This window comes from Bos taurus, chromosome 11 (assembly GCF_002263795.3).
Source record: "Bos taurus isolate L1 Dominette 01449 registration number 42190680 breed Hereford chromosome 11, ARS-UCD2.0, whole genome shotgun sequence".
NCBI classification, from domain to species: Eukaryota; Metazoa; Chordata; class Mammalia; order Artiodactyla; family Bovidae; genus Bos; species Bos taurus.
This window is the reverse complement of record NC_037338.1, coordinates 36,830,392-36,853,310: the sequence shown is the minus strand read 5'-3', so window position 1 is coordinate 36,853,310 and position 22,919 is coordinate 36,830,392. Positions and strand designations below refer to the sequence as shown.

At 38.9% G+C, this 22,919-nt stretch overlaps 1 protein-coding gene across 8 annotated transcripts in view; it reads right to left on the bottom strand.

Annotated features, from left to right (window-relative positions):
* The window catches only part of ACYP2 (acylphosphatase 2), a 179,247-nt gene extending 157,142 nt beyond the window's left edge, over window positions 1–22,105 (bottom strand). For 6 of the 8 annotated variants that reach the window (XM_024999223.2, XM_024999225.2, XM_024999227.2 and 3 more), the window contains exons 1-3: window positions 21,964–22,105; window positions 6,713–6,729; window positions 4,936–5,045 (exon numbers count right to left, since the gene is read on the bottom strand). In XM_024999223.2, the coding sequence (XP_024854991.1) occupies window positions 4,936–5,045; window positions 6,713–6,729; window positions 21,964–22,105 (269 nt within the window). Of the gene's footprint in view, window positions 1–4,613; window positions 4,752–4,935; window positions 5,046–6,712; window positions 6,730–21,963 lie in introns of those variants that run through there. The other 2 variants (XM_024999229.2, NM_001113230.1) reach the window with 2 other exon arrangements.
* Window positions 22,106–22,919: the final 814 nt, after the last annotated feature.

Sequence of the window (22,919 nt, the reverse complement as noted above, 5' to 3'; positions counted from 1 at the left end):
CATAAACACCCAGAAACAAAAATGGGGAAAATATTCCATGCACAATAGTGAAACAAGCAATATAATATTGTTACAGACTGAATGTATCCTCCCCAATTCACAGGTTAATAACTTCATTTCCAATGTGACAGTATCTGGAGGTGGGGCCTTTGAGAGGTAATTAGGTCATGAGGGTAGAACCCAAATAAATTAGATTAGTGTCCTGATAAGAACAGGCCAGAGAGTTAGCTAGCTTTCTTTGTGCCAGTGGAAGGCAACAGTGAGAAATCAACTGTCTGCAACCCAGAAGAGCGCTCTCACCAGAACCCAACCATGCCTACACCCTGATCTTGCACTTCCAGCCTCCATGACTCTGAGAATTTCTGTTGTTTATAAACCACCCAGTCTAGATGCTTTGTTATAGCAGCCCAAACTGACTAAGACAAAGAGGAATAAACTCTGTAAGAAAAGCATAAAACCTATATGATGACAACCATAAAATCACACTGAAGGGTAAATTTTAAAATCTGAGCATATGAAAAGATATCTATATTCTTTTTTACATATAATTAAATTTATTTTTTTAATTTATTTCTTTTCAATCCAAGGATAGTTGCTCTACAACATTGTGTTGGTTTCTGCCAAACATCAACATGAATCAGCCATAGGTAGATATCCATATTCTTAGATGGAAAGATTTAACATCAATTCTCTTAATATCATAAAAAATGTGCAATTAAAAAGCAAGTAAGATATGGGCTCCTAAAAGGGAAAAGAGACATTAGGTATTATAAAAGCTGAGGAAGTTAGAATAAACTATGGACTCTACTTAATACCAGTGCATCAGTACTGGCTCATTAATTGTAATATATTTATCATACTAATATAAAAGGTAAATGGGGAACATGTGAGGAGTACACAGAAACCCTCTGTACTATCTTCACAATTTTTCTGTAAATCTAAAACTGTTTTTAAAAATAAAGTTTTATTTAAAAAAGATTTGTTAAGACAACTAAGTCTTTTTTACAAAAACCTATTCTAATTAAATGGATAAAAGCATCTAAAAGTTTAGAGAGAAAATAAATGCCTAAGAAAGCAAAAAAAGAATGAAAAAGAATAATGAAAGAAAATATACTATAAAGTCCCTGTAATTAAATCAATATGGAATGTTAGTGTAAGAATAGATACATCAAGCTATACTTGGTCATCTGATGCAAAAAGCTGACTCACTGGAAAAGAACTTGATGCTGGGAAATATTGAGGGCAGAGGGGAAATGGGGTGACAGAGGATGAGATGGTTGGATGGCATCATCGACCCAATGGACATGAGTTTGAGCAAACTCAGGGAGATAGTAAAGGATAGGGAAGCCTGGAGTAGTGCAGTCCATGGGGTCCCAAAGAATCAGACACGACTCAGCGACTGAACAACCACCACAACATCGAGATATATCAATCAGTGGACCAGAACAGAACACCCAGAAAAAAATCCAGTTTATATGAGATTTTAATAAATGACAAGAATGTATTTCAATTCAATGGGGAAAGAGTGACTATTTAATAAATGGTGCTGGCACAACTGGTAAGCCATCGGGTAGAAAACAGTCTTCACTCTTATAAATAAAAAACAAATTCCAGATGGAATAGATGCCTATTGTAATAAATACAGCATTAAAAAATTAAAAGGAAAGCTAGGAAAAACACTTACAATCTGTTTTCTAAACCAGAAAGAAAAGACAGCCATATTTGAGTTTATAAAAATGAAAAACAATTTATGTGACAAAAGCTTTTATAAACAAAACTAATAGGCAAATAATAGATTTAGGAAAATATTTGAAAAAGAGATAAGAGATAATGAGTTAATAGTCGTCACCAATATACAAAATGCTCTTAAAAACTGGCAAGAGACAAACAATCCAGTGGGAAAATTGGTAAAAGATTGAAAATGGAATCTATGAGAACAAATCCACACTGCATGAAGATGCTCCAACTAACCAGCAATTAGAGACGTGCAAATTACAGTAAAAAAACAAAAAATACATTCCTCCACACCCAATCAGATAAAAGAAAATTGAGAGAGCAACAACCGTCAACAGGATAAAGAAAAAAAAATTTGTTTACCGCTGTTCTGAAAAGCAGCTGGGCAAATATTTTTAAATTAAAAGTACACTGACACTTCAACCAACAAATCACACTCCTGGACATCAATCCCACAAAAACAAAATCACAAATAAAATGTTTATTACAACATTGTTCTTACTGCAGAAAAAAATAAAAAGTAACAAAATGAGTTCGCACTATAAGGTAATAGATAACGACCCATTTATACTGTGGAATGTTAAGCAGCCATTAAAAAGAATGAATTAGTGGTATATCTTTGACTTGGAGGGATTCTCCTGGGAGTATTTTTAAATGATAAAGGCGAGATGCATAGAGGTGGATACACCGTGATCCCATTTTTAAACAGTAAACATTGAACAAAACCCCCAAAACATATGTGCACCTGAATGTGTGTGTGTGTGTGTGCAAGCACGTGTGTTGTGTGAATGTGAATCTGGAGACAAACATGGAAGGAAACACACAAGTTGCTAACAGAGATGACTGACAGTGTGGTGAGGAAGAAGGGTTTCTGGGGCTGAAAAGGAAAAATGGGCAGAATATATGCTATGATTACATTGATATTAAGGAAGGTAACGAAAAACTTGCTACAACATGGATTAGGGTACATCATGATTGGCATGAGTGTCCATCCTCCACATGGTCCCCATTCTCAAACTATTTCACAGTCATCTAGCATTTTCTCATTCATTGAACTAAAAAAATATATTAGTTCTGCATGTCAGCGGTAAAGAATCTGTCTGCTAATGAGGTGGGTTCTATCCCTGGATTGGGAAGATCCCGTGAAGAAGAAAATGGCAACCCACTCCAGTATTCCTGCCTGGGAATTCTCATGGACAGAGGAGGCTGGCAGGCTACAGTCCAAATGGTCACAAAGAGTTGGACACAACTTAGCGAATAAACAACAATAACACAATGTAAGTATCATAGTCTTCTCATTTGTGCATTTTGTGACTACTGAAAAATATAATTTTTCCATTAAACATTACCCCACATGTTATCAAATTGAACTTTGGATCCCACTCTTCAAGTTGAGGTATGGTTTAAGCACAAATGCAAATATGTACTTATATATAAAGAAATTGGAAAAAATAAGGAGTTGGTAATTATATATTTCCTGATTGTTGAACATCCATATAGTAAAAAAAAAAAAAGTAGTAACAGAAAAATATGCATAAAGCTTCCTATTTCAGTAAAACAAGCAAAACCCTAATTATAAATGTACAATTAAATATATTTTTTTAATTTTATTTTATTTTTAAACTTTACATAATTGTATTAGTTTTGCCAAATATCAAAATGAATCCATCACAGGTATACATGTGCTCCCCATCCTGAACCCTCCTCCCTCCTCCCTCCCCATACCATCCCTCTGGGTCGTCCCAGTGCACTAGCCCCAAGCATCCAGTATCGTGCATTGAACCTGGACTGGCATCTCGTTTCATACATGATATTTTACATGTTTCAATGCCATTCTCCCAAATCTTCCCACCCTCTCCCTCTCCCACAGAGTCCGCTGGGCATACACACTGAGGAAACCAGAATTGAAAGAGACACGTGTACCCCAATGTTCATCGCAGCACTGTTTATAATAGCCAGGACATGGAAGCAACCTAGATGTCCATCAGCAGATGAATGGATAAGAAAGCTGTGGTACATATACACAATGGAGTATTACTCAGTCATTAAAAAGAAAACATTTGAATCAGTTCTAATGAGGTGGATGAAACTGGAGCCTATTATACAGAGTGAAGTAAGCCAGAAAGAAAAACACCAATACACTATACTAACGCATATATATGGAATTTAGAAAGATGATAACAATAACCCTGTGTACGAGACAGCAAAAGTGACGCTGATGTATGGAACAATTAAATATTTTAAGTGAAAAAGAAAGCGTCAGAAAGGATTCACAAAGTCAAGGGCCCAGGTTACATAAAAAGGAGGGAAGTAGAGGGGAGGGGGCGATTACTAGCTTTGCTTTTATACCTGTACGCATTTTATTAGTTCATTTACTACAACAAGCAAAAAAGTATTGCTTTTGAAATCTAAAAATATTACGTAACTAAAACAAAAATAAATTGCAAACAACAAAATAAAATAAATTGGGTATTAATGAGTACCTATCTTATAAGATCTATTGTGTAGATTAAATGAGATAACCCATGTAAAGTATTTAGCATATTACCTAATATGTTGCAAATGCTCAATAAATAGGAGCTATACTACAAAGAGCAGTGAAAATCAGGAAACTGAAACGATAAGGTCTCTGAAAATGACATTGTGTGCACAAGACACTTTTCCTCTATGACTGAATCTGATGCCCTTTGCACTCCAAGGACTCTTACTATAGTAACTATACAGCTCATCAAACATAACTTTAATTGACAGTACAAATAAAATTACAATTAGACAAATAAGATAATTAAATAATACAAAGGAAATGGCAACCTTTTTGCCTTGCAGGTTCTTTAAGAACTTCAAGAATCATTCAGAAGCACTATGCTCCTGCTCCTGTCACAACCACTTAAGATGAGAAATACTTGACCCTGGATGTCTCCCTTGGATGATAGGAGACTGACAGAACACAGTTCATACAGATTGGAGAATGATGCTACAGTCTTTTCTGAGGGTCTGCCCAAGTGGGAAATCCATTCCTGAAAGTAGAAATTCCACTCTCAACTCTAAGAATTTCTTTGCTGGTCTGCGTCAAAACATGTTAGTTTAGTTAGTTTCGTTCTACAAACGAAAATTGGTCCATTAATTCTATTCTTATTGTCCAACCAAACACTGAAGTAAGTTCATAAATCACACGAGTGTGTTACTAGTCTTATTACTTACATGGAATTGACTTTCTCTTCAGGGCCTTGCACTTGGCCTGTCACAGTGCCTTTGCTGGTATTCTTCACCCAGCCAACCACTCCAATTTTCCTAGCCTCATCTTCAGTGTACTGGTTTCAGGAGAAAACAAGAGAGACAAAGTTCAGCGTCACACTTGATCCTAACTTTCAAAAAAGTATGGTCACAAAAAAGCTGATTATTTTTTTTCTAAAATATAGTCTATGCCAAAAATTATGTAGCTAACCTCTGGTAATACCTACATTTACAAGAACCTTCATTTAAATGGTTTTTGTCTTGTTTTGCTAAATTCCACATTCAGTAAAGACAAGCATGTTGTGAGAAAATAAACTGATGGTGGGAATTATTTCAGAAAACAATATCCATGATTCTTTTGGAATCCATAAAACTCAGTTGCATTGCTCTCACAATCTCCTAATGCTAAGCTACTCTGTCAATCTGGGTTCCAAATGATGATCACTCCAAGATACTCAATCACTGAGGAAAAATATCTAGTTACAATCAATACAAAGTACTGAAAGAGAAGATTCCGACGTTTTCTCTTGACTCTGTACTTGCCAGAAATATTATAATTGTCTGAGTAAATTTATTTCTCCAATCATTCTTTTTTAAAGTTCTTTTTCCCAATTCCAAATTTAGTTATGCTACTGGCACATGAAAACACAGAAACATTCTGATTTTGAATTACTTTAACTACACCACAACAAAATTCTGTGGAACCAGTCTACTAGCACTTTTTAGAAACATGTTTTTCTCCTCTTTGGAAGCCAGAGTGACCAAGAGCTGTGCATTTTGTATGCCCAACTAAATGAAGCAATACAAATCAAGATGATTCAGCTAGGATTGCTTAAGGGCTGGTTCTGAAAATAAGTCTTCCCAGAGAATAATGAAAAAGGAAACAATCTGAATTCTAGGGGAGGGTCTATCTCAAAATACAGAGACTCAACTTATGGCAACCTGTTCAAACTCTCAGAGGTTAGGAAAAATAGATATTCTTAAAGTATTTTAAAACAAGTAGATATTTTAAAATAAATATTTAAAGACAACAAGGGGTTTTAACTTAAAAAACCTAGGGGCTTCCCTGGTGGCTCAGACAGTAAAGAGTCTCCAGTGGAAGACTCAGGTTCTACCCCTGGGTCAGGAAGATCCCCTGAAGAAGGGAATGGCTACCCACTCCAGTATTCTTGCCTGGAGAATTCCACAGACAAAGGAGCCTAGTGGGCTCACAAAGTGTGGGGTCACAAAGAGTCGGACACAACTGAGCGACTACCACTTTCTTTCACCTCGGAGTCACTTCCTTATTCAATGGGCATTTTTCATTCTGCATTTCAAGATGTGTATCCTTGTTCGGAGAGATTCTTCCATCCAGGACAAGTGGAAGATCCCACAATTTGTATTAAACATGTGTGTGTGTTTGCTCAGTCACTTCAGCATTAAGCATATATAACCAAAATGTTTAACTGGATCACCCCCAGAGAGGTACTTTTGAAATCCACAGAAATATTAATGAAAAACTAGGAAGGCTGTAATGGACTGCCAGTTTGTAACTAGTCTATTTTTTAATAGACTGCTTTTAAAAGACAGTCTTCATAAAAATCTCAGCCAGTAATTTGAAAGAAATACAAATATTTCTTCATTTGCGGCCAAGGATAAGATTAGAACTAAGTATATAGATAACTGCTCTGTCTCTGTAACTAGAAATAACAGTGGAGGGAAGGCAGAGATGGCAGAAGATAATAAACAGATTGTACTGACTTACCATCCTGAAGCAAACACCTGTATGAAAGAAAGATGAAAAAAAGAAAAAGAAAGAAAGATGAGAAGAAATGTTAGTTTGTCTACCTTTAAAAAATTTATATATTTCCTGACTTAGCTTTCTAGTTTATTAAACAGTAAGTAAATGAAATAAACAAAATCTTTAATATCTGAATGCCTTCAGAAAGTGCTTTTTAAAAAAATTCTTTCCTTTTAAAACAAAAAGAGAAAAGGAAGACTATTTTGGAGAAAAAGAACAATGTTCTGAAACCAAAGCACAATGAAATGCCAAACTGCATATCATTCTATTAAAGTGCTAAATAAAACCAAATAATTACTACAAGAAGAGTTGAGTATGCCGGCATAAAGTTTACCCACCCTCAGCTTTTAGAATGATCTCCTTAAATGCAAGGACTAAATTCCAGTTTACATATAATAAAACATTTCTATTTTAATTCCACATTCTGGAAAAGACAAAACTACAGAGACAAGACACTGATCTGTGATTGCCAAGGGCCAGGAGTGAGGAGAAGAGGGGTGCCAGAAAGGAGCACGAGGGAACTTTCGGGGGTGATTGGACTGTTTTATATCTCAGCTGCGCTGATGGTGCTTACATGACTTATTCATCTATGAAAATTCATTCAACTGTATACTAAAAAGGGTAAATCTTACTGAATGTAAATTATACCTCAATTATTAAAAATTAGGAAAATTATTGGCAAATCACAGGGGATAGATCAAATCCATTTCAGAGAGGTCCATTGCTTTTCCAAACAGCAATTGAGCCTGGTTAAAATGATACAGAAGATGAGCTCAGTGGCTTAGATAATTGTATATAGTTTTGTAAGCGGATTTATAACAAGGAGTATTATTTGTTTCCTGAGGGGAGTGTACTGTGGTACCAGATGAATATGAAAGAAAAGAGTAGTGGTGCAATAAAGACTGAGTAGTATCATAAATGAAATGTTTATGGGGCTATAAAAAAGATTTTAAAAGAAACCTATAAAATGTGGAGGAATGATGAGTGAAGAATACTGATTTGAAGGAGAATCAGAAAGGCAATCTATTATATAGATGGAGGGAAAGACACAAGTTAGTAGATATATTTTAAAAGAATGGGTAAAAAACTCAAGAGAAACTTCTGGTCAACCAGACCATGTAAAATAGAGAAACAAAACAGGCAGAACTGTGGAGAAGCATGCAGTCATTGCATCCTAAGAGAGAGGGGATCCCAGAAGATGCTGACTGAGCAGAGTTGAAGGTTTGGGTCCAGGCATATTGTGCGTATCCCTTCTGAGTTTCTCAACAGTGAACAGTCCCAAATAACGTTAGCGCTAAGAAAAGAAAGCACATGCAACTAAAGTAAACAGAATCTGGAAACACAGCCCAGCTCTTTCCTACTCAAAGAGTGGTCCAGGAACCAGAGGCCATAGCATCCATCACCTGAGAGGACTTTTAGAAAAATCACTTTCTCAGGCTTCTCCCCAGAACTAAAGAAACAGAAACTCTGCAGGTTGCATCCAGGAATCCAGTTTCAACATGCTCTCCAGGTAATTCCTTTGCCCACTACAGTTTAGAGGTTGCTGCTGCTGCTGCTAAGTCACTTCAGTCGTGTCCAACTCTGTGCGACCCCAAAGACAGCAGCCCACCAGGCTCCCCCGTTTCTGGGATTCTCCAGGCAAGAACACTGGAGTGGGTTGCCATTTCCTTCTCCAATGCATGAAAGTGTAAAGAGGTTAGCTCCGCCTTAAAGGAAGGTCTGGGAAAGGCTTGAAAAGGATTTATATTGCTGGTAAGGAATTGTATCACAAAGGGGAAAACTTCAACCTTGCAGAGTACTGCGGATCTGATGCGTTCCCCACTAATGTTGTTCAAATTCGTGTTATAAATCATATACCTGCATATCAACATTGCTTCAGCTACTTCACAATGCAACACTACATAGAAGAAACTACAGACAAAGAAAAGGCAAGAAATCCCTGTGCTGTACTCTAACTGGACATGGTGTTGGAGCAGAGCAGGCATAATCTATCACTCAGGTTGCTCGCTCCACCCTTAACCTCCTACTGCCAGAAACACAGGAGCTGCCAGAAAGGGAGTAACAACAAGCTGCCCATTCCCAAGCCCCACCCCACCCCACCCCCACTCCTGGTGAAGAGCTACATCCTTTCAACATTTATGAATGCCCAGCAGCCTTTCCACCAGCTATCTGTAAACAGATGACAAAAAGGCCATTTTCTTAAGGTGAGAGGGTTTGAGGAATTTTTCTAAGAGGTATCCAACACAGTGCAAGGTGAAGGAAATTACCTACTCTAGTCTGTTAATGAAATAGTCTTTTCACACAAATAATGTAAGAATTCGGCAACTCATAACAGGCACACTATTAGACATTCTAATTATCCACTTAACAAATATTCATTAATTGTCTAATTCTAAATGTGGAGAATGAGATGAGTAAATAAGATAGTCCCTGGCATCTAGGAGTTTACAGTCTAGTGGGAAAGACAGACAAAACGGCAATTAAAATGTAGACCACAACAGATCCAAAATTTCAGTTATAAAATCATTAAGTACTAGAGACATAATATACAACATGATAAATATAATTAACATATGAAAGCCATGAAGAGAGTAAATCCTTAGAGTTCACATCACAAGGAAAAAAATCTTTTTCATTTAATTTTGCACCTATATGAGATGATGGGTATTCACTACTAAACTTACTATGATAATAATTTCATGATGTATATGTCACATCATTATGATGCATACCTTAAACTTATACAGTTGTTGTTGTTTAGTCTCTAAATCATGTCCAACTCTTTGCAGCTCCATGGACTGTAGCATGCCAGGCTCTTCTGTCCATGGGATTTTCCAGGTAAGAATAGTGGAGTGGGTTGCCATTTCCTTCTCCAGGGGATCTTCCTGACCCAGGGATCAAACCTCTGTCTCCTGCATTGGCAGGTGGATTCTTTACCACTGAGCCACCTGGGAAGCCCCCCAAAATGTATACAGTACTATCAACTATATTTCAATAAAAATGGGGGAAATTTTTTAATAAATAAAACAGAACAATTATGAGTTGTAAAATGCATAAGTCAGGATGCAAGTGGGAGTTCATAGGACAAACAAATGACAGTCCTTGGGTGATTTTAGGGAAGGCTTATTGAAAATATGCTTAGAGTTGAGACTTGGATGATGAGCAAAATTTAGTATGATGAGAATGGAATAACATTACAAATGGAAGAACATGTGCCAAGTCCCAAAATCAAGTACATGGGTTATTTGGATACCATACATGGTCAAATATTCAAAATCATGTCATTGCACTCATTTTACCAATTATTTCTAGCCTCAAATTTCGTTTAAGATTTGCTAAAAAAAAGTTTCTGTTTTGACTGTTTCTAGAAAAATGGATAATAATGTCTTTACAGCCTAGTCCTAGTTATCCTAATCTCTCAACTGACCCACAGTAATGGCCCCCTACACTAGTCTCTTTACATCTAGCTCTGCCCTCCTGCAGTCTAGTCTCCATAAAGCAGCCACAGTGGTTTTCTTTCCTTAAGTGAAATCACTGCTTCCACACCTTAAAACTCTCTGGTGGCTTCCCATTATACTCAAATATAGTCTGGTTACCACAGCCTCCAGGTCCCTTTCTAATCTTTGTCTCATCTCTTAGGACTCTCCTTTGCTCATTCCATTCCAGCCAAATTTCTCTTTGTGCTCCTCAAAATGCCAAGCGTATTCCTGCCTCAGAGCCTTCACATTTACTGTTCCCTCTGCCTGAAATGGTCTTCCCTCTGCTCTCCTCATAACTGGCTCCTTCTCATCGTTCATGTCTCTGCACCAATGTCATCTCCACAGAGAAATATTCCCTAACCAATTTCTCTATAACAGCAGTGCACCCCTATGTTTCTGGGATATGCATAACACCAATTACCATATGATATTATTATGCATTTGTTTACTTTTTAAAATTTCCTGTCTACACTGTCAGTTATATTTGGGCCAAATTTTCTCTGTCTCATTCACCACTGTGTCCCCAACATCTAGACCAGACCTTTGCACATAGTTGTTGAATAAATGAAAACAACATAGTTGTTGAATGATAAAACAACTAGCTGATAAATATTTAAGTGAAATGTTTTATTGTTATTATTAACATTGCAAATATATATGCAACTATATTGATTAGAATTTAAATTTCATTTCAAAGTGATGATGATAAATTTACTGCACTCGAGGCTGGAAAAAAATTATAAGAATTCTGTGTTGATTCTAGTATAACTTTACTACTTTATCTAAAGGATTATATAGAGTGTTTGGTGTATGTGTCTGTGTATTTATATACTATATACTATAAAGGGTAGCAAAAAGTCACTAACTAATGCTTAAGCTGACAAATCAAGAAATACTAATATGAGTATGTTGCTTATAAATAACGGCTTAATGACCATAAAAATTGAAAAAAGAAATGTCTTAATTAGTTGTCTTATAGAACTTAAGAGGCCTTGGGACTAGGAGACTAAAGTAGGATATGGTGACTGTATTTGTAATCATGAATGGTAAGGGCACAAACACATTTATTAAACAAATCCTAATACAACAGAACTAAAGGACTGTCCTTTACATTTAAGAGAATTGTAGGCTAAGTTCACACTGCTTGACAAATTGGGTAGATAATACAAGTGTTACCCAATGCTTTAAGCAGTGGTTCAACTGAAAAAACATAAGACTGAGATAAATCATATATGAAAGATTTAATATGTTCAGTTCAGTTCAGTTCAGTTCAGTTCAGTCGCTCAGTCGTGTCTGACTCTTTGCAACCCCATGAATCGCAGCATGCCAGGCCTCCCTGTCCATTACCAACTCCCAGAGTTCACTCAGACTCATGTCCATCAAGTCAGTGATTCAATATGTACTTAACAGAAATTCAGGTTGTCTTGGTTATAAATGAAATGTCTTGAGACTGAGACCGTGGAGATCAAAGGCTTTCTGAAATATGTCCTTTTGCATCAAGACTTGAAAAATAATACCAAATGTAATTACTATGCTGTTAAATGTAATTAATATATGAATATCCGTGGCAGACACTGTTAGTTGCTTACACAAAACCCACTTTCCCCTTCTTTTCTAACAGAATTTTTATGTTACTTTGGGACAACAACATGCTCTTCTGCATTTCCCAATCTTTCTTCTACAAGGAGGGGCCATGAGATGTAAGCTGAGGCATCGGCTGAAGCTTTCAAGAAAGCTCATTGACAAGGGCTGACTCAGCCAGGGGTCCATCTTTGTATCCTCTCCTCTGACTATATGGTGAGCGTAATGACTGGAGCTATAACAGCCATCTTGAAACCATGAGGGAAAGCCCAAGGAAATCACAGAGACCTTGGCCATGATATCCCTGAAGGATGGGGCAGGTGAGGAGTAGGGAATGAAAGGAACTGTGGGGCAGGAATTCTTTGGTGGGGGGTGATGGAAATGTTATAAATTACATAGTGATGATAGCGGCAAGTGCTTCCCAGATGACTCAGTGGTAGTGAACCCGCCTGCCAAAGCAGGAGATGCAAGAGATGTGGTTCAATCCCCACGTCTGGAGGATCCCTTGGAGGAGGGCATGGCAACCCACTCCAGTATTTTTGCCTGGAAAACTCTATGGACAGAGGAGCCTGGCAGGCTACAGACCATGGGGTTGCCAAGAGTCAGACATGACTGACCTACTGAGCATGCACACATGTGCTGTAGATTTTACAGCTTATTTCTGGAGGAGAAAGTTTCTTTGCCCTTATAATAGTGCCTTTAATGAGGATAAATATCCATTCATGTGTCACTCCTGGCCACTCTTTACCTGTTCCTGACTCCTCGTTGGGGACATGCAGTCCAGTGGGTAAGTTTGGAAGGAGAAGCATACATAGGCCAGGTGCTTCCTCCTTTTCTTTCTGGGAACTAGATACTCAAAGGAATCACCCCTTCTGCTCCGCCCATAGATGAAGCCCTGCTGGTGTCTGGGGTGCTGTGCTCAATTCTGCAGTATAGATCATTATAAAGTTCACTTGCCTGAAGACTGACACCACATCCCCAAAACTCTGCCTTACTCATTGTCTTGTGTGTGTGTGTGTGTGTGTGTGTGTGTGTGTGTGTGTGTGTGCTAAGTCATTTCAGTAGCATTTGACTCTATGCGACCCTATGGACTGTAGCCCGCCAGGCTCCTCTGTCCATGGGATTCTCTGGCCAAGAATACTGGAGTGGACTTGTCAATAATTCACATAATGAAAAGTGGTGTTGTTTACTGGGCCCCTCAACCACAACCCTTATTTTAAAGCCTTAGAAGGAATGTGTATCAAGATGTGTCAGGACCTCCAGCCCATTAGCTTTCTGAAGCAGTGAACCATGCAGAAACCAACTGTTGAAATACACTTGGAATTTTCCCAGAGTCTTTCTGAAAATCCTGATCCCTAGTTTGAAGTATGCTGTGTAACAGAGGGAGGTCCATATAGAAAAAAAGTGAATGTGGCCACAGTTGATCAGCATTGGCTGGAACTGAGCACTCTCAGGACTGGGCTTGTATTGGAGATGATGCTTCCATGAGCTTACATGGCCTCTCTGCACTGCTTCCACCCTGCTTGCTAAAGAGAAGGGAAGCTGATGTGACACATGCAGGATTTTTACAGACACACTACTCTAGAAACTGGGACAGACATCAGCCGCTTCAGTCATGAGTGACTCAAATACAATATGCCACTCAGTCCAGGCTCAATCAGCTGCAACCGGACCTTGCTTTGTGAAAAGATGTGTCAGGCAGGAACTCTGAGGTGAATATTTGCAAAGCAAATCATACTTTCAATCCACAAAGAAACATTAGTATTTAAATAAACCATATGATGGATTTTAAACATCAGCGTCATTTCATGAAAAATCAAATTTTCATATTAAACTGTACCCCCTTCATCCTGGGATTTGACTGCGTGTGTCAATTTTGAATGCAGGAAGCCATGCAGTCATTACCTTACAAAGTAGCCCGTAATGACTTTAAACATCTTTAACTGTTAGAAAGGTCTTTCTTCTATGGAATAAAATTCTGCCTCACCTCCACCTTTCACCATCCATCTAGGATCTGTCCCCTGGAGCTACACACCATGGGATGTTTCAAATAGTCTAAACAGCCATTATACTACTGTTTCTTCTCTAAGCCAACTATCCACAAGCACTTCAATTTAATTTGAGATACATGGGAGTCCATATCAGAAGCACAGCCTGTAGGGGATATAAAAACAAGCTAGCTTGACCTTTAAAATACCATCCTTATTGTCTCGGAGAAGGAAATGGCAACCCACTCCAGTATTCTTGCCTGGAGAATCCCAGGGACAGAGGAGCCTGGTGGGCCGCCGTCTATGGGGTCGCACAGAGTCGGACACAACTGAGGCGACTTAGCAGCAGCAGCAGCCACCTTATTATCAAGTGAGAGACACAGATATGTGTATACAAATAAGTATAGTTGAAAAAAGAATGGATTTGGAGAAATAAAAAACAAGAAATAGAACAAAAATAAAAATCAAGAAATAGAACAGAATTACAAATGAAATGCTATAGGGAAAAAAATGAGAACGATAATTAATCATATTTCTTGACTTTAATGTATTAAAACTTTCAACCACTAAAACCCAACTTTTCCACCTACCTGTCTACATAGGAAAATCATGTACACCTAAATCATGTGGTTTCTAACCAAACTATTCAGTCAGATCAGATCAGTCGCTCAGTCGTGTCCGATTCTTTGTGACCCCATGAATCGCAGCACGCCAGGCCTCCCTGTCCATTCAGTAATTCATCTCAATTTTCATTTTAAGAAATCTTAAAGAAAATTACTATTTATTGTTGTAGTCCAGTAAGGTACTCCCATTCTAATCTGAGTCAACACCATCAAAATGAACTGTTGAATTTCTAATGTACAGGTAAACTAACATATTGCCACAATCCACTTCTACAAGTGTTGTTAGTACTCACCTGAGCATTGGTAAAGCATCTATATACACTGCTTAATCAGTTCCTCATTCAAAGTTACAGGTTATATTATTCTAAATAACTAATTATGTATAGGAACATAATAAACCATGCCATAGAGATGAACGCTCTAAAAACACAGGTCAGTCCCCTACTCCCCTGTCCCTCATCCTAAAGCCCCCAATGCAGCAGAAGTTGACGGGAAAAAACATGGAGCTTCTTGAGAATGTGTAAATAAAGTAAAGGACAGAAAGGGAGGTGGAAAAAAAGAGTAACTTAAGAGTGGACAAACACTGTCTCAGCCAGGTGATCAAGGTTTTAACATCAACAGTGGTAAGTCATGTGGGCAGTGTGTACATTTGATACAGTGTGAAGAGAAAAGCACTTTACCTGTGGTCTTCCTCCTGATAACCCACACCCTTGGTCTTATAACAAAAATACTAGACAAATCCCAGTTTGGGAGCATTCTACAAGGTACCTAGCCTCAAACCACTCCTCCAAAGCACCAAGGTCATGGAAAACAAGGCAAGTCTGAGACACTATCACAGCAGAAAGAAAACTAAGAGGACAAAATGACTAAATGCAATGTAATAGCCTAGATGAATGCTGAACCCAAGAGGACTTTAGAAAACAGACTTTAGTTAAAAATAATATATCAATGTTGGCTCACCAGTTCTGACAAAGGTACCATACAATGGAAGAAGTTTACCATAGGGGAAACTGGATGTGGAGTATACAAGAATTCTCTGTAATATCTTTCTAACTTTTCTATAATTCTAAACTGCTATAAAACAACAAAAAATTATTTTTTTAAAAAAAGGGAAGGGATGGAAGTTCGGCAATGGAGGGCAGCTGAAGCCTGATGGAAGAAATGCCCACATACTGAAGTATGGGGAAGTCATGCTGGCTCATCCAAGAGTTACCTTGACTTCTATGCTAACTAAAACAGTCTATTTGTGGGTTATCAAACATACACTGTATATGTGCTTTAACTATTAAGTAAAAGGGTGTATTACCAAGAAGTAAAGTATATTCATGTTAAAAATAAAGATTAAGGGACTTCCTTGTCCATCAAGTGGTTAAGACTCTGCACTTCCACTGCAAGGGGCATGGGTTACATCCATGGTTGGGGAACTAAGATCCTGCATGCCACACAGTGTGGTCAAAAAATAATAAAGATTAAATCCCTCCCTTTCTGGGACACCAGTGCTGGTGGTCCTTTGATGATAAGACTTTCTTCCCAGGTGCTAAGGTTAGTGACTCACTGTGTACATGGCAATCTATTTCTTTGAAATCTTGAAGGAATGAATCCCTAATTTGTTAGATGTTCTTTGCTTCGATAAGATATAAAACTGTGCTGGAAATCATGCTTCTCCAGAGCAGTTCCTCAGAATTATCTGAGGGACTGTCTCCCAGGCTATAGTCCTTAGTGTGGCTGAAATAAGACTCTTTCCAATTCCTATTATAGATTGCTTTTTGATTATTTCTGTCAACAAGGCTACAGCTCTATGTGTAGACTTTGCAGAAGGGTCTGAGAAGTAAACCCACTATTTGTAATATTATTTCCATAAATAATTTTCCTGAGTTTCAAACAACCAACTTATAACTATTTCTTGAAATGCAATCTGTTTGCAAATTAGGGTATGTGTATTTGAGAACAAGGAAGAGTATATTTGACTTCTGGAACATTTTGACCACCATTTTGTCACCAAGGATGATTTAAATTCAAACATTCTAAATATAAATATTACAGCACAAATTTTTGGCTAGAAAGTATTTTCTGTCATAAGCTCCATCAAGCTAATTCATTGATCAATTTTCTATCAGGACAGGACAGTCATTTTCCATTTTTTCCATATTAATTTTTATATAATTTAGGGAATTTTCATTAATAATAGTTTCATTTAAATATTTTAATGACAATTTATCAGTCTATATTTTGTCCATTTTACATGTCCTTATATCTTCCTCCATGGTAAATTTACTTTCATAACCACTATTTCTAACAAGCCAGTATTCACTAAGATTTTTATTATTCTACAGTTTTAAAAGATCTCTTTATTTTTCATTTTATATTATTAAATTCATTTTTTAAGTTTTTATTATTTACTGTCAATAATCTCTACACTATTATTATGACTCATACAAAAAGCTAATGGTTTGTATTTATTTCTTAGGTAAGCCACTAGAAAATTGTGAGCAGTTCTGTGAGACACAGAGGGACACAGGCTGGTGACACGGCCAACAAGTAACAGAGAGAGTCAGAGACTGCAGTTCTGAATGAGCTGACTGCTCACTGACCAGGTCAAATGTCCTTGGAGCCAAAATGACCATAAAAACATCCTTAGGGTCATCTGGAATAATCTAGATGTCCAGGTCCAAATGTCCAACATCAGTTTATGTACATGCTCAGTGCGTAGGTTAGGAGGAAGGCAAAATAAATATGGAAAGGGCATCGAGAGGAGGAGCAATAGGATATAGTGACTAAGAGCATGGGCTCTGGTCGCGGTTCAAATCCCACTGCCACCACTTAACTCACTGTAACCTGGAAGAGTTATTTCACTATGTCTTAATTTCTCCATTTGCTAAATGAGGAAGCTGCTTGAGGTCATAGGGTTGAGGATTAAATGAGTACAGAGCTTGGCACATCCTAAATCCTCAGCAAATGTCAGTGTATAGACGTGCAAATATGTGACTATGGGTTTGTCCCACATACTAGGCCTTGATAAGCCAATAGTATGCATGTACTCTCACAACTTAATGACTGAAAAACAACTCTCTTCCATTTAATACACTGTAAACAACAGAGGTCCTTGCACTAAATCTGATTTTTAAACCTGACTGTTTATGTATGGGGCTTCCCAGGTAGCGCTAGTGGTAAAGAACCCACCTGCCAATGTAGGTGATGTAACAGACTCAGGTTCAATCCCTGGATCAGGAAGATCCTCTGGAGAAGGGCATGGCAACACACTCCAGTATTCTTGCCTGGAGAATCCAATGGACAGAGGAGCCTGGCAGCCAATGGTCCATAGGGTCACAGAGTCAGACACAAACGACTGAGCCCACATGCAGTAGGATGCTCAGCACAGGGAACACTCTCAGTAAATGTCATACACGTGCGTGTGCACACACACACTCAACTACGCCCGTATCTGTCTAGTAAACAAAATACTTTGTCAAGTGACCTTTGTCAGCATTTTCATATTTTATGTCATATTTTATGTGCTTCAATGACTCTTTGTGTCCATTGTCAATGTAGATTACCACGTCCCTGGGTGCACCAAAGACACGGTAAGGCATGAGGGGTACAAGGCATGAATAATTTTAAGTAATCAATTTCTTTATCTTCAACTCCCATATATATATTTTTTCCCCTAAAACTGACCTGCCTTGAGGAGACAAGAGTAGTCTGTCTTTATTTTCTTTTCTTATGTCCCTTTCCAGTTACCCTTTAAAAAAATGGCCTATTTCTTTACAAAAGACATACTTTCACCCATTCTTTAGCTTATTCAGGTACATTGCCCCAAGGTGCAAAAACCTCTAAGTACCAAAATACAAAGATAATTTAACCCTCTAATCAAGGTTTCATAAAACACCCCCAGCTTTCTCCTGAAGACATGAATTTTCAAATAAAATTACCTTCTAAATAATGTTTATCATACTTTTAAATGTACTTATATTATTTTCATCAAATGTATTCTAATAAGAGTCACAATAGTAACTGAAGCCAGAATTAAAAAAAAAAAGAATAGAGCTTTATGATTAAAGGAAATTAAGAAAATATATTATACACACATATATATGTATATACATACTGCAGAAAAGTTCAGTGGGTCACCAATCAGAACCACTCAAGCATAACACTCAGGTAAAATTCTGTGGGAGAAATTGAATGGAAATCAAATTCAAACAGAAAAAAAGTATGATGCAAACTTGGGTGCAATCTCAAAAACAACAAAATGATCTCTGTTCTTTTCTAAGTCAACAGTAATCCAAGTCTATGGCCCAACCAGTAATGCTGAAGAAGCTGAAGTTGAATGGTTCTATGAAGACCTACAAGATCTTGTAGAACTAACATCCCCAAAAGATGGCCTTTTCATTATAGGGGACTGGAATACAAAAGCCAAGAACTACCTGGAATAACAGGCAAATTTGGCCTCGGAGTACAAAATGAAGCAGGGCAAAGGCTAATAGAGTTTTGCCAAGAGAACGCACTGGTCATAGCAAACACCCTCTTCCAATAACACAAGAGAAGACTCTACACATGGACATCACCAGACGGTCAATACCGAAATCACATTGATTCTTTGCAGCCAAAGATGAAGAAGCTCTATACAGGGAGCAAAAACAAGACTGGGAGCTGACTGTGGCTCAGATCATGAACTCCTTATTGCCAAATTCAGACTGAAATTGAAGAATGTAGGGAAAACCACTAGACCATTCAGATATGACCTCTATCACATCCCTTATGATTATACAGTGGAAGTGACAAATAGATTTAAGGGATTAGATCTGATAGACAGAATGCCTGAAGAACTACGGACAGAGGTTCCTGACATTGTACAGGAGGCAGGGATCAAGACCATCCCCAAGAAAAAGAAATGCAAAAGGCAAAAATGGTTGTCTGAGGAGGCCCTACAAATAGCTGAGGAAAGAAGAGAAGCTAAAGGCAAAGAAGAAAAGGAAAGATACACCCATCTGAATGCAGAGTTCCAAAGAATGATAAGGAGAGATAAGAAAGCCTTCCTCAGTGATCAATGCTAAGAAATAGAGGAAAAAACTGAATGGGCAAAGACTAGAGATCTCTTCAAGAAAATCAGAGATACCAAGGGAATATTTCATACAAAGATGGGCACAATAAAGGACAGAAATGGCATGAACCTAACAGAAGCAGAAGATATTAAGAAGAGGTGGCAAGACTACACAGAAGAACTATACAAAAAAGGGAGGAGGGAGGAGGGTTCAGGATGGGGAACACATGTATACCTGTGGCGGATTCATTTTGATATTTGGCAAAACTAATACAATTATGTAAAGTTTAAAAATAAAATAAAATTAAAGAAAAAAAAATATTTTCATGACCCAGTTAACCACAATGATGTGATCACTCACCTAGAGCCAGACATCCTGGAATGTAAAGAAAAGTGGGCCTTAGGAAGGAAGCATCACTACGAACAAAGTTAGTGGAGGTGATGAAATTCCAGTTGAGCTATTTCAAATCCTCAAAGACGATGCTGTGAAAGTGCTGCACTCAATATACCAGCAAATTTGGAAAACTCAGCAGTGGCCACAGGACTGGAAAAGGTCAGTTTTAATTCCAATCACAAGGAAAGGCAATGCCAAAGAATGTTCAAACTACCACACAATTGCACTCATGCTAGCAAAGTAATGCTCAAAATTCTCCAAACCATACTTCAACAGTATGTGAACCATAAACTTCCAGATGTTCAAGTTGGATTTAGAAAAGGCAGAGGAACCAGAGATCAAATTGCCAACATCCGTTGGATCATCAAAAAAGCAAGAGAGTTCCAGAAAAACATCTACTTCTGCTTTACTGACTATGCCGAAGCCTTTGACTATGTGGATCACAACAAAATGTGGAAAATTCTTAAAAGAGATGGGAATACCAAACCACCTTACCTGTCTCCTGAGAAATCTGTATGCAGGTCAAAAAGCAACAGTTAGAACTGGGCACAGTTAGAACTGGGAACAACAGACTAGTTCCAAATTGAGAAAGAAGTACATCAAGGCTGTATATTGTCACCTTGCTTATTTAACTTATATGCAGAGTGTATCATGCAAAGTGCTGGGCTGGATGAAGTACAAGCTGGAATCAAGATTGCCAGGAGTAATATCAATAACCTCAGATATGCAGATGACACCACCCTTATGGCAGAAAGCGAAGAACTAAAGAGCCTCTTGATGAAAGTGAGAGTGAAAAAGTTGGCTTAAAACTCAACATTCAGAAAACAAAGATCATGGCATCCAGTCCCATTACTTCATGGCAAATGTATGGAAACAGTGAGAGACTTTATTTTGGGGGGCTCCAGAATCACTGCAGATGGTGACTGCAGCCATGAAATTAAGACACTTGCTCTTTGGAAGAAAAGCTATGACCAACCTAGACAGCATATTAAAAAGCAGAGACATTACTTTGTCAACAAAGCTAGTCTAATCAAAGCTATGGTTTTTCCAGTAGTCATTATGGATGTGAGAGTTGGACTATAAAGCTGAGCGCCAAAGAATTGATGCTTTTGAATTGTGGTGTTAGAGAAGACTCTTGAGTCCCTTGGACTGCAAGGAGATGCAACCAGTCCATCCTAAAGGAAATCAGTCTTGACTATTCATTCTAAAGACTGATGCTGAAGCTGAAACTCCAATACTTTGGCCATCTGATGCAAAGAACTGACTCACTGGAAAAGACTCTGACACTGGGAAGGACTGAAGGCAGGAGGAGAAGGGGATGATAGAGGATGAGATGGTTGGATGGCATCACTGGCTCTATGGACATGAGTTTGAGCAGGCACCAGGAGTCGGTGATAGGGAAGTCTGGCAAGCTGCAGGCCATGGAATCCCAACGAGTCCAACAGGGAGAGTGACTGAACTGAACACTTTCTGTTTTGAATGAATGATGACAAATATTAAATCACCACCATATTTATATTACACTGGATAAATTTTTAGTGATTTTTAACATTTTAATTTAGAAATAATGGTAGTTACAACAAGCCAGACATTACATCCTTTGCAACGATTTAAACTTATGACGGAACAAAAAGAAGATAACAATAATTCTTTTAGGAGCTACACTGGCAAAAGTATTACCATCCTACAAAAGGAAGCCTCCAACACCATCTAGGAGTCTATTCTGAAACAATTTTACCACAGTAGTTTCAGTGGCAAGTAACGGGGATCACTAGTTCACGGACCCTCCTCTTTTCCTCCCCCACTTCAGTTTGCCTTCTCCATCCGGACCCCTCGCACTCCCTTAGATGGCCCACTACCAGCGCCCGGCTGTTCCTCCTTCTCCCGGCCTTTCTCCCTAAGGCGTCTCAGCTCTCCTTCCCCGTCCACCCCGGCTCTCTTGCGCATGCTCCCTTGGTCTCCTTCCCGCCCGCTGTGCTGTGTCATGGCCGGGCGGAAGTCACAGTCACAACGGGGCAGGGGTTCCTAAAGATGGGCTGTGGTTGTCGCAGCTTTCTAGTCTTCCTCCCCAACACCTCTTTGATCTCCCGCTGTAGGGTGGTCCCCTACCCTGCACTCTCCCGAACACTTCGTAGTCCACGGATTTGAGTGGCCTGCCGGTAGACATGGCGGCGGCGAGCCCTCTGCCGAGGAGCCGGAGCGGGGATCGGGGCGCGGTGACTGCGGCGGCTGCGAGAGGGAGGGGGCACATGGGACCGCTTGGCGCACCCCGCGTCTGACACCGGCCCGGGACGCGACGCGCCGGGGTCACGCGTTGGGAGGTGGCAAATGAGACGGCGAGGACTGGGAGCGAGGGCAGCCGGGGATACCTGGAAGACAGAGGCCGCTGGGCCCGCGGCGGCCGGAGGGCTCCTTTCGCCCCCGCTCCCTGCTGGGGGAACCGGGCTCGCTTCCCGGGAGCGACGCCCGCTCCGCGGCCCTGCGGCTTAATGGACCGCGGCGCTCCTTCCTCTGTGTTTGTAAACAAAAGCCGGAGGCTCGGCCCAGATGTTCGTAGTTTGGTACCCTAAAATGATTGCTTCTGAAATGAAAGATCTGCTAGCCCAGTATTTCAGAGTACTTGGTTAGTAAATTTTTATTAAACCTTTAGGTAACTGCCACAGTGATTTTGAGCCGTTCTTAGGGTGGCAACAGCATCTGCGTCTCTATTAAGTCAGAAAGGCTTTGGGCCTGAGTCCATATTCTAAATGGATTCTGATATATTCTAGGACAAGAAACTTTAAAAACCTAAACCTTTTAAACAAACAAAAAATCTTGTCTGCTGTTAACGGATATAGCTTTTTTTTAAGGTCTCTGTTCAAGCAACAACCCCAATTGCCTGGAAGGTTAAAGTAGTATATACTTTAGACAATTTTACTTCCTGGTGAGACTGATATGTCTTAAAGCAACCCACCACTCCAAAGAATGTGGATGCAGCTATTGATAATCTGCTGCCTTCTAGAATTACAAATCCTTTTACTTTTGAGAATTTGCGTTTTCAACGTATTTATTGGTTTCAATACTTG